The sequence below is a fragment of the Exophiala aquamarina genome (genome assembly GCF_000709125.1).
Source record: "Exophiala aquamarina CBS 119918 chromosome Unknown aczIA-supercont1.2, whole genome shotgun sequence".
Classification (NCBI taxonomy): Eukaryota; Fungi; Ascomycota; class Eurotiomycetes; order Chaetothyriales; family Herpotrichiellaceae; genus Exophiala; species Exophiala aquamarina.
In genome coordinates this window covers 1,719,172-1,731,244 of record NW_013550586.1, presented here as the reverse complement: position 1 = coordinate 1,731,244, position 12,073 = coordinate 1,719,172, and the positions used below count along the sequence as shown (strand labels likewise).

Genomic DNA, 12,073 nt, shown 5'->3' with positions numbered 1-12,073 from the left:
TGACTTACGGTTACGCGTTCGACCTTCCAGACCGCTGATGGCATGACGCAACTGACTATACTCATGAAGCCGCTCCGATGACAGGTGTTCAACAGGGTTCTGTAAGAAAAGATTGCCAAAGAATCGATGTGTCGCTTTGCGGCGGTCTACCTGACAAGAGTGGAGAACGGATGGAGTAGCATAGACTTTCTAAAAGTGGCGACCATTAGCAGCGTCACTGCGCACGGCTAAGCTGAAGACCGTACTTTGAGAGCAACCCTTGCCTGTTCCTCGTGAGCCTCCTATTCTAGGCGATTGGCCTGGATCTCAACGTCAGTTGAAGATTGATCGAGATCATCGTTTTCTCTGAGACACCACCAAGACCCTCCAGGTCGTCCATGACTGGCTGGCTGCTTTCTGCTGTTTCATGTAGTCAAGTTAAAGCAGGCCGAGCCATCAAGGTTCGAGGAACAATCAGGCACCTTAAAGACTAGTGAGGCACTGAACTAAGGATAGGGAACACCTAGATGTAAGTAAAAAGTGTCAGATTGAAAAATGTTTGATTAATTGAACTATCTAGAAGGAAGAGGTACGTAGACGTATAGTGTCGCGCCAGAGGAACAGAGGCAGTGAATGGGCTCACTGTCGGTTGGGCGGTGACATGACCAAGAGTGAAAAAGTCACAACTACTCGTGTACAAGCAGCACATAGTGAATCCCACACCAGTAGAATTGATTAAGGTGATTCAGAGTATTGCATTTATCTCTCAGCCTTTAAGGAAGTGCCAAGGTGGGTTAGTTCGTTTCTGCTATACTTGAAGATGAGTAGGCCTCGTAAGATTTCATTTTTACTGAGACCGAGGTTCCTTGGCAGACTCTCAGAAAAGTAAAGTAAATTGACTATCAGTCACGGTATCTTGAGTGATCTGGGAACCTCTAACATTAGATACGGGCGCTTATTAAGTATCGCAAAACACTAACCAAAAAATGATTGCTTGAAGTTGAAGGGGAACGCAGTAGAGATTAAAACTAGGTTGAGAGCACAAAGACCTTTACAAGCCAACTCAAAAAGACATTAGGGATATAGATTTTAAATATCAAATGTTTACTAATAATCACAAAGATAGGTCGGATGGTGTAGCTGGTTATCACATCTCCTTAACACGGAGAAGGTCCTGGGTTCAAACCCCAGTCTGATCACTTTTTTTTCACTTCCTCCCAGGGTCCTGGCTTTTGCGGTCCCCGAATTCCTTAGCGTTACTACAAATCCTTTGGAGGGAAATTTTCTTTTAGACTTATGAGTTGCGAGAAAAAAGGATTGAAGGTAGGAGAACACTTCCTCGGTAATGGCTCTGCAAGGCAAGTGGCAGTGCCGATTTCTCATGACGTATTGTGGCGCATGCAAACTGGGTTTCCTCGATGAACATAAACATGAACATGAACATGTGCTCATTATCTTAACTAAACTCGTTCCCTTTCGCTTGATTATCCTAGAAAGTCATTCCTAAAAGACTTCTAAGCGACATTCGATAGGTGAAATTATCCTCGCAAGCAGTTGAAAACTTGTTGTTTCCCTCCTACTTAGGCTGACGATCAGCATGGAGTATATTAAATTCATCAAGGCCAAGGCGCACCTTGCGACAGCGTCCAAGTCGGACACTCCAGTTCTATCCGAAGAAGATGAGCAATTCTTGGATCACATAATATCGCAGGAGAATCCGCCTCCACTTCCGGCCAGACCAGGTGTGGCCACCCATGAGATCAATGACGCTCAAGTTGCGTTAATGGATGGGGCGCAAAACATAGCTCTACCTGAGACCCCTAACGAGATTACGGAAGAACATGCCGCAGGACCGGCTGCAGAGGCGAGTACTACCGAATCTTCTGCAACTAAGCCAGCAGGAAACTGGAGTTGGCTACGACGCGACAGCCGTGATGCTCGAGCTCAGCAACGGGAGGAAGCTGCATCTGGCTTGGACCACATCGCCGCGAATCTCAGAAAGGCTGAAATTGAAGATAGCGATGACACCAAAGAAGCCAAACGTGAAGAGGAAGACATGACTATTGTCTTAGAACGACTGAACCTTGCAGCTGTCAATAATCGGGTATTTTCCATTAGTGATGATACCCAAGAGTTACTCCAGAAGTTCAACCTTGTATTCAAAGATCTTATAAACGGTGTTCCCACCGCATATGATGATCTTGAGTCCTTGTTGACCAATGGTGACCGGCAATTACAGAAGACCTTCAACTCACTCCCGAGTTTCCTACAGAAGCTGATTGAGAAGCTACCCGAAACCGTGACTAAAGGCTTTGCACCGGAAATGATGGCAGCCGCATCTGAGAGAGCACAAAAGAGTGGCATCAATATGGAAAATGCGGGCAAAGCGGCAGCGGCAGCATCAAAAATGGGTCTCAAAACACCTTCATTGAAAGAGTTGGTCGGGAAGCCGGCTGCTATTACTGGTATGCTGAGGTCGATTATTGGGTATCTCCGTGCACGGTTCCCAGCATTCATGGGCATGAACGTACTATGGTCTCTGGCCCTATTCGGTGAGTATGGGTCCATTTTTTACTTTAATCAGAAGGGTTGACCCGTGTTAGTGCTACTTTTTGTATTCTGGTACTGTCACAAACGCGGCAAAGAGGTGCGACTGGAGAAGGAACGGCAGCTTACAGAGCAAGAAGTCGAAAAGCTTGACGACGAGTACAAGAGCAAACACCCCGGCGAGACACCTACAACAACGGCAGAGAAGGGTGCATCAATGGAAGATGTACAGGCTGGTATCAAGCAGGTCGAAGCAGCAAAAGCCGCGGCAGCAGACGCTAGTTCAGTAGTAGGAAAGTCAGTGGATCCAGCGATCATACCCCCAACATCAGTGCCCTGAGCGCCGAAGGTAATAAGGCTAAGAAAATGGTGATCGATACCGGGCCTCAGCGTTTATGAAGACAAGGGAAATGGCACAAGCGTCGATGATTGAAGGAGAATGGCAGACCGGTGACAGAAAGGTGGATCGGGGCAGAGACCTCTTTTTCTTTCTGCTCTTTCTATTTCTTATTCGAATTCATTTTATTCATTCAAACGAGTACTCTTCGGTTCCAAGTTGGACCTTGGAGAGTTCTAGTAGCGGCAGTTAGTTTCAAAACCAGGCTTGATGATTGACGTAACAAAATGAGGGGCATGATCAGACGATATTTGCCACGGGACTTCTCCAGATCACCTTCAACTGTAGGTGAATCATTTAATAGGAAATCCTCGAGCAGAAGTAATTTATTTCTCCGTCGAGCAATCCGTTGAATAACATCATGGATTGCAGTACATCTGGTCGTGGTGGAGGTGTCAACTGAAAACAGGGGAAAAAACAATGGAGGGGCATGCGTCAGGCTATTCCCGCTATTGAGTCACTTTTGCTTGGGTGACTCGCTGATTGGCGGGAGGCGCCGGGATCAGCACGTGATCTCGACTGGCTGAAACCTTAATGAAAAAAAAAGGGAAAGCACGAGGGCCGGTTGACGACTTTGAAATCAATGTCGATTTCGGATCAGACAAGCAAGCCGACTCAATCTGCACGATGAAACGTATGTGCTGTAAGAATACACTGACGACCAATGGCCATCGTCAACGTAGCGAATAGACAGGAGTCGATGCAGTTGGTGGATTTGTATCAGGCGCTGTGTTTGGTACTCGTAGGCAAAAACGGGAAGAGCGGTGTAGCACCCACCAAGTGGGGATGAGATCGGATGGATTGCGCCTGCCACTGGCACTCGCACTGGGCACAGTCTGACTACACCTCCGCCTATTCCTAGTCGGTCATATTATATTGGTCTTTTTTCCCTTTCTTCTCTCTTCTTCTTCTCTTCTTCCACAACCAACAACAATCAACCCATACCGAGTCCCATACCACCATACAGAGCATCTCTATACTCTCTTTACATATATCGTTCGAGGATCACATTTTGCTCATGGCCACCGCTGCTTTCTAGATCGCTCGGAGACCCTCTGGTGGTAAAGCCAGAGGGTCTTTCGTGCCCTTCTCTAAAAGTAGCTGCAAGCAAATCCTCGTTCAGATATATCTACTCTTTCGAGGCCTCTACCGCGTAGGAGCTTCCCCCACCACAGATCGGTCTTCGAAATTGCTCTCCAGTAACCCCATCAAAGCACTTCGGTTGTCGTCTGCGGCCCAGGTGCTTCGGACGACTCGTACCCTCAACCCACCCACAAACCCTCACCACTCTTAATATCTCTTCCAATATCAGTACCCAGAATCTCCCGAACAAACTCGCCCACAATGTCTCGAAACTATGCACGTAACCCACGTGGTCGGCCCCCCACCCTGGGCTCCTATCCCAAATTTACAAAGACAAAGGAAAATACCAGCGACACTTACCAGCGACAGCTGAACAGCAAGAAATCAAAGCCAATCCAGAGAAACGCCGTCACCAATCGGATGAAGAACAAACGAAAAAGGGCCGACAGTACAACGGAGGAGGAGCTCTCCTCAATTGATGGATCAGATACCGCCGATGATGCCTCAGACGAAGACAGCGAAGAGGATGCAGATGATGAAGATGACCTGCCAGCGGTCCCGGCCCCGTCTCGTTCACACCGCTTGAATGAGGCGGGGCGTCCATCTAACCCTCTTCCCATGGACAACGTCTCCATTGCTGGCAGCATGGACAGCATGTTTGGTGAATTCGATAACTACCTGGATGACGACGACGACCCCCGGCTCTCACCAGAGGAGAACCGGAAGCGGTTTGAAACCAAAGTTTTTGCTGACTCGGACGAGGATAATGACGATGTGTATCAGGCTGTTGACGATATCAGCGACTCAGAAGGCGACTATGACAATGACGGGCTCGAAGAGCAAGAGCTGCTGGCCATGTTGTCCGAGGAAGACAACAGCGAGGCAGACGATCTACTCAACCAAATTGATGGCTTGTCTGCATATGGCTTTGGTGATGATAGCGATGCCAGTATGCACCGCCTAGCTTCATCCCAAGGTAGTGACAGCGGCAATGAGACTATTACAGAGCGGCGAGTACACTTCGCCGTGGAGGGTGACCGCTCCATGTTCCTGGGCATGTCAGAATCTCCTACCATTACTCGGGCTCTCTTACCTTCGGCTCTTCCGGACAGCGGCCTTTCGCCACATGTTGACAAACGAATGTTAGCTGATGAGTTGGATGATTGTATGTTCCTCTTGGTTTGTAGGAAATGCGTGATGACTAACGACGTGCAGCTGACCTGACTGACGACTGCCTCCCTGAGCAAGCACATCATAGTCCCTCCAACAAAGCCGAATCGGACAAAGAATTGTCTCCCTCCGTCTCACCTCGGTCCAAGAAGAGTTCCAAGAAGGTTCCCCGCCGTCGAGGTCCTCCTCGTGGTATCTTCATCGACGATGGTGAGAAGCCTTCTGGTATTCTAGATTCTTCAGGCAAAGTCATTCTTATGACGAACCCTCACTTGCTTGGAGAGGAGTTCGCTCGCCGCTACGGAGCGTCTCAATGCTCCAGCCCGGACATTGGCTTTGCCGAACTCATTGAAGAGAGTGACGCAGGTGAACAAGGTACAGACTTGGTCGCTGGTCCAGCTGCCGACATCATGTTGGCAAGTCTAAACTCTACAGTGAACGATCCGTCCAACCTTGGACTGCCCATTGGACCACTGGAAGCGTTCTATCCACCCAACACTATTTTGCTTGGGGATTATGTTCTAGACCCAGATGATCTTGAAGAAAATTTCCGCCCTGATGACGACCTCGGTGAAGATGTCATCAATTTGGATGATGTGATCAAATTTGACGAGGAGACGGACGATGAAAGCATGCCAACGTCACCCATCTACATGCCACCTAATCATGCGCTAGCCTCCTTTACGAATATGAACAATGGACTTGCGCATCTCAATAACAACAATGTAACAGCGTTCCGACGCAATGCTGACCCAGCTTATGCTGCATTTAGCAATGCGCCATCTTTCCATGATATGGAGCTTTTCAGCTCGCCGTTTTCGACACCGGCCCCTCGTCGTAAACGCAAACATTTTTCATCTCCCTACACCTCGTCTCATTACAAGGGAGTGACACCAGTCCAGCGGGTGCGTGATCCTAACCACCCACAAACCCCTGAGGCTGTCACCCCGGCCAAGAGACGTAGACTCATGACTTGACGAGCTACGATGACATGAAGATGATGACGTTGTCACATGTCTAGTTTTGCCCGCTGGTCGACCGGACGGGCCCTGTATTGCGATAGGAATCATTAATCCGGCGTTCACTTCCAAGTTTACTTTACTGCGGGTCTACCGGGAACGAAGGGCCTCGGCTTTCCTTTAATTCTGCATGGAAATGATTTCGACTCGACCCCCAAAATAAACGAAAGTGGGATGACCACCTCCCAGAAAGGAAGAGGACGGATTTCACGGTCGCATTGTACGTATGGACGAAGGAGAGACCCGGGATTTGGTGACCAGCCAACAAATGGCTTCAATTGATTTCGCAATGGGAAGATCAGGTCAAACAGGGTGATTTGTCAGTGCGCGCTTTCTAACTAAATGATACTTTTTCGTAGACCAGGATTCAGCTTTCAATGAATATCAGAATTCTCACAATGCTTCTTATATGAATGGCTCCTATTGAGTGAAATCACTGTTTTGACCCCTGTAGAGTGGGGGATGTTTGCCCGTATAATCCTGTGCGTTGTTTATCATCGGGCAGCCCGGGGCTGATCGATAACCGACTGACATACTCAGGGAGGTTAAGTGCAAGGCTGCAAAGCATGTGCACATGTAAGTAGAATTGTGGGAATTCGTTTCCTTACTGCGCCACCTCCTCCTGACCCATCCGATTCAATCTCTGGGTCTCCAATGGAACAGCAAAATGTAACATGAGAGCTGCCGAAGTCGAGGGCTCCGTGTATAGTGAACCAGATGCTACAAGTTCCCTCACCTGTCGTTCGTTCCTTCCAGGTGAGGAGGGTCGCGACTACCGTCATTTTGTGTTTGTGGTGACGCACCTCAACAATAATTTCCTTCTACCACCAGGCCTACACAGAACCAGAGTTCACCTCTCCTCCACAGAACCTTACCACGGGCCTCTGCTCTGGTATCTCACGCGTCTGGTCGTAGCCATGGCCTGGTACTCCATCCTCCCCTCGCACTTAACCGTCTACGAGACGTGGATCATTCGGGCTTTCGTGCGTAGAGAACTTCCTGCCGTTTCCTCCTCCCGCCCATCTGGCCTCCTTCTGACACCGAGCTTCCCTTACAGATAATCCTCGCCATTATTAACATCGCACCTTGGATCCTCGCCCTCCTGTATGATCTCCTATATTACATCTTCCGCCGCATATGGCACGAGATCCCCATCTGGGGCGGTCGGGCCCGCGGCGAACACCGACCACGAGCCCCTAGTCTGAGAGACCGAAATCGTAGGATGAGCTTCAGGGATATCGTCACAGGTGGTAGCTCCGGTTCGGGCGACCAAAACACAAATGACGGTGCTGGCGAGTTCAGGAGAAGGAGTGCAAGACATCAGAAGTCGCTCAGTTCGCAGAGTATTGAGGAAGAAGGGGAGGACGACGTTGACGGAGACATACCGACGCGATAAGCCTGAGGATATGGTGGAAGCTACGACTTATGAATCACAACAATAATTGCCGCCACGGTTGCGGCGGGTGTACATCAAGCACGCATTACTGAAACGAATGAGCGTCTGACGAGTCAGGACTGTAAAGCAACGGACAACTTAAGCGGGTGAGGATTGAGTTGTCGGCTATTCGATATTTACAGGCATATGTAGAAAATATGCGTGACAGCATAGTTTGTGTCTTGTTCGAAGCAGATCTGGTGAAAGAAGTCGATTGGGACGACAAGATCGTATATGACTCCCATCAAGATGGATGACGAGCGACTACAACGCGAAGCCGAAACCCCAGCCATGGAGAGTCCTTCGGAGAGCATCATCCTGTTTCGCTATATCCTAAAGTCCCACTTGCGGCCATGTAGAGGGCATCGAGATTCAAGCCAGACCATGGCTGCCAATTATAAAGGTTATCTCGACATGCAGGCATCACCCAGGAGACTCGGAGAGAAAGCGCGAAGAATGCTCAGCCGGATCAGAATCACGTCCTCAAGCAACCATTCCAGCAGTCAAGGCTTGTCGATAGGGTTTGCTGGCGCTTACTCCCAGAAAAGCAACCGCAACCTATGGGGATATAATTCATAGACTTAGCTCAGGGGAAAACTATATCCAACTTTGGCAGGGAAGGATAGAAAGCATTATTCGCCAGTTACCAATAAGCTTGAATTACATCACTCAGATATACACGATCCTAGTGACGGGGATTCCGAATAGGTAATAGAAGCTCATTTTCTGCTTAAGCTAGATATCTCTCTTTCTCATGAAAAGGCCTAGATTTGAACCTCCCACTCTTCTTCGGAAATTGGCTCCAGTCGATGGAGGAATATGTCCCGGGAAGGTGAGGTAGGATGTCTCGATCCCTGTATCTGAACGCCAACGCCGGTTTTTATCCTGTACGTCTGGCCCTCAGTTCCGTTCCAAATAGCGCCAAATGCTCATAGAACCCACCCCGCCCAATGGATCCGATCAAGTCCAGCAGGGGGAGAAAAAAGACCTCTCCCAATCTGTGGATGGGTGATAGTAGTTATGCGTCATAGCTTGCACCACACGTCCCACCCGAACTTTCAAGGCCTGTCCTGACCTGGCCAACTCACTGGTAAGCTTGCCCAGCAGCGCCGTATTTCCCCTCGAACGCGGCCTCAACATCGTCATCCCCGGCATTATTATCAACATTCTCGTCGTCGTCGCCATTGTAATCCCCTCCGTCTTCATTGACATAGTCATCTTCGTCGCCTTCGCTGTCTTCGTCCTCGTCATACTCGCCCGGTTCGCGAGCGCGGAGCAGCGAGATCTCGCCTTCATCTTCTTCATCGTCGTCGTCGTTGTCGTCATATCCGTCGGCATGCTCGTTGTCGTCCCTTCCTGAGCCGGGTTGTGATTGCGAGGAATGGGGCGACGCTACAGGGCCGAGCGCTTCTTCCTCGGGGACGCCGGGACTATGTGGTTGTGTCTGCGATGGAGAGCCGTGATGGGAGGAGCCGGAGGGTTTGATGGCTGGTGGAGTATGGGTAGAGGCTCCCACTCCTGGCACGTCACTGGGAGGGTGGGATTGTTTCGGCCGTGTTGGTTGCTGCCGTTGCTGCTGTGCCTCCCGGTCATCCTGCACAGAAGAAGCCACAGACTCACTCCTGCCACGTTGCTGCTGATCCTTCTTACTTTGGGTTGCTGATGCTCTGCTCCTCTGTCGGCCAGCAGCGTCCCTCGCCACATTCCCGCGAAAGATGAGCCCGGCATCCGAAGTAGATGCAACAGAGCTTGCGACGCTGGCCTCTCGATCGCCGCGCTTGACGCTCACACTGCGGCTTTCAGCGCGCGAGCTGTCACTCTCGTCACCCCCGGCCCCGACGCCGTAGATAGACTCCAGGACCGCGTAGTTCACACGTGTCGAATATGTGCCGCGCGCCTCAAACATTTTGCGCACCGAGTCTGCTGCGCTGCGCTCTCGATCTGCGCTGCCTCTGGCCTTCGGTCCTTCATCTTCGCCGTCAACCCCTTGGGCCTTGTCTTTTTCGTGCAGGTAGCTCACGTCGCCTCTGCGTCCGGGCTTTTTTGTGCCGTCCTTTCTCCTGCCCTTGCTCTGTGCGAGCTTGAGGGCCTCCTTGGCTGGGTCGAGACCGCGTGCGCGCATTTCGGCCTCTCTCAACTCCCGCTTGATTCGTTTCGCGTGGTCCTGTCGTAGCCAGTCGGCGTTCATTGACACCCAGACCCGCTCTTTGATGCGTGATTCCGCTTCAGATAGCAGGCAGCTAGACACGTCGTCATCATCGTCGAATTCGTCTGGTTTGAGGGTCGGAGATAGAGAGACGTTGCCAATGTTGCCTGCATTCGTATTGACGGCCGGTCCAGGTGGGCCCGACTTTGTGCGCTGAGGTGTTGCTGTGGCTGTGTCACTGGTGACGAAGGGCATGCTGGGTGCTGGGCTGTGTGTCTTTCCAGTCGTGGTAGACTCGTTTACCGCTACGCCAGAGTTTTGCTCTGTTGAAGATTGCTCAGGTGTGACAGCCGGCGGAGTGGAAGCGTTGAATTCCGTCTCATCATCACGATAGCCGTTTTCGTCGTCTTCCTCATCTTCAGCTATGTATTGATACTCTGGCGCGAGCTCTTCGTTCTCTCGGAAGGTTTGAGCAATATCCTTTCTGATTTCTCTTTCAATCGCCAACTCGGCTTCTGAGGGAGGGGGTGCGCTCCAGTTTTTGGCCCCACGTGGTCTACCTGCAGTACGTGGATTTGCTTTCTCTTCAGAGGCTGGAGCGGATTCCCCTTCCCCGGTGATCGCGGGGTCTATTGGTGTCGGTCTTTGAGGGATTTCGGGAATGGCGAAGCCTTCAGCGTCGAGCCGAGGCCTTTTGGAGGGTGGCTGTGATGAGTCTGTGATTGTATTGGGTTCGGCATCGCCTCCAAGCTCAGCAGAGGTTTGCTGTAAAGGTCGCTTTCGAGGTCGTCCGCGCTTCTTCTTGCCGTGGTCTTTGGGATTGTGAGCACGTTGATATGAAGGAGGATCTGAGGCAGCGACGGTGTCAAGCACGGTATTATCGCGGAACTGTGTCACTGAAAGCTTGCTGCTTTGGGTGTCGGAAAATTCTTCTAATCGCTTGTTGATGGTGATTTCAGTCACTTTCGCTGTGAGAACGACCTCTCTCACAGTTCGGCGGTAGTTGTTCATCCTAGCAGCGAGCAGAATTGCTGCACCGCAGACTCCAGATGGCCGTCGCCCAGTAGACATCCAATCTCGCTTCATTCGCTTCACAATCCTGACGGCATCCATTTTGATTTTGTCACGATGCGCCTTATCGAATTCGAGCGCATCTACAAACCTGCTGACGAGGACTTCGGGACCGTGAGCTAGGAGGTCCGCACTGATGTCAGCTTGTATGCCTCCACTGCCTGATTGGCCATATAATTTGCGAACGAGATCGTGATACATCTTTCCCAATGCAAAGACATCCATATTGAGTCGTTCAGCAAAGTCGATCATCATGAGACTGTACAACGGCCGCCGTTCGTTCTGGACCTGTTCATGTTTTCTGCGACAGGCAAGATAGAGACAGACGACAGCGACGCTATCGATAGTTCTGCCCTGCACAAAAGAATTACCCCAAGCAAGCTTGAATATCTGCATGCCAGCTTCCACCTCTGCAGAACGGATTTTCAACAGCGTTTGATAAGAAACCATGATAGTTCGTGCATGGGCTTCAGATCTTTCCCGATTGATGGTCGGCTCTCGACCAGCGTTGCCGAGTGCCCCGCCCGGAGCGTAGGTCCGTTGATGGGTCTGTGATTCACCGACGTGGACACCGAGAGCTGTGATTCGGCCAGAGTCTGTCTCTCCGAAGCCTTGCTCACTGACGAGGCCCGAGTCTTCTTGAGCCACGGCACCGCAAGTATCGCAGATCAAGCCTTGTTCACTTTCGACGATGTTCGGACGGGGACAGGTGGGATTGGAACATTTCATTGTTTTCAGGCCAGTTGGTCTAGAGGAGACTGGTGTGGATGCTCGCATTCCAAGGGGAGTTGTTGCTCGTAGTGAGGTTGGTGCTGGGCTCCCGTCGATACGGCCTCGATGGATGGGTCGGCGAATCAAGCCAACCCGAGGCTTCGGTGCGACCTTGGGTGGCATGTTGAGCCTTTACTGTCAATCCCGAATTTAACCTTCCTTCGTCAAGAGAAAATGATAGCGCCTTGATACAACTCGAGCTGGCTGGACATCATATTCGACCACGTGACTCTTATGCCAAAGGAGTACCGTCGAATTAGGTGGGTGGGATGAGTCAGAGATGTCGAAGCTGGTGACCTCGGTACGCTGCAGGGGACTAGGTTCTTCCTGTTGCTCTATTCTATCATGAATACACGCTCTGAGTAATGAATGGAATTGTGCCAGATAGCCCAAAAAGGCAGATCAGGCAAGAGATGATTGGTAGATTTGCATGGGTATCAGTGTGGTGCAGTGTT

The 12,073-nt window shown here is 50.7% G+C and overlaps 4 protein-coding genes across 4 annotated transcripts; 3 read left to right on the top strand and 1 right to left on the bottom strand.

Moving 5' to 3' along the window:
- Nucleotides 1-1,576: 1,576 nt before the first annotated feature.
- Nucleotides 1,577-2,866, top strand: A1O9_02448 (uncharacterized protein; the record flags this gene model as incomplete). Its single annotated transcript, XM_013408021.1, has 2 exons — nt 1,577-2,531; nt 2,583-2,866. 2 exons carry the CDS (start codon nt 1,577-1,579, stop codon nt 2,864-2,866), a joined length of 1,239 nt encoding a protein of 412 aa, XP_013263475.1.
- Nucleotides 2,867-4,267: 1,401 nt separating this feature from the next.
- Nucleotides 4,268-6,153, top strand: A1O9_02447 (uncharacterized protein; the record flags this gene model as incomplete). Its single annotated transcript, XM_013408020.1, has 2 exons — nt 4,268-5,171; nt 5,222-6,153. The coding sequence occupies 2 exons, from the start codon at nt 4,268-4,270 to the stop codon at nt 6,151-6,153; spliced, it is 1,836 nt and encodes a 611-aa protein (XP_013263474.1).
- A 959-nt stretch (nt 6,154-7,112) lies between these two features.
- A1O9_02446 (uncharacterized protein) lies at nt 7,113-7,591 on the top strand (the record flags this gene model as incomplete). Its single annotated transcript, XM_013408019.1, has 2 exons — nt 7,113-7,178; nt 7,253-7,591. The coding sequence occupies 2 exons, from the start codon at nt 7,113-7,115 to the stop codon at nt 7,589-7,591; spliced, it is 405 nt and encodes a 134-aa protein (XP_013263473.1).
- Nucleotides 7,592-8,714: 1,123 nt separating this feature from the next.
- A1O9_02445 (uncharacterized protein) lies at nt 8,715-11,741 on the bottom strand (the record flags this gene model as incomplete). Its single annotated transcript, XM_013408018.1, has 1 exon — nt 8,715-11,741. One exon carries the CDS (start codon nt 11,739-11,741, stop codon nt 8,715-8,717), a length of 3,027 nt encoding a protein of 1,008 aa, XP_013263472.1.
- Between the last annotated feature and the right edge of the window lie 332 nt (nt 11,742-12,073).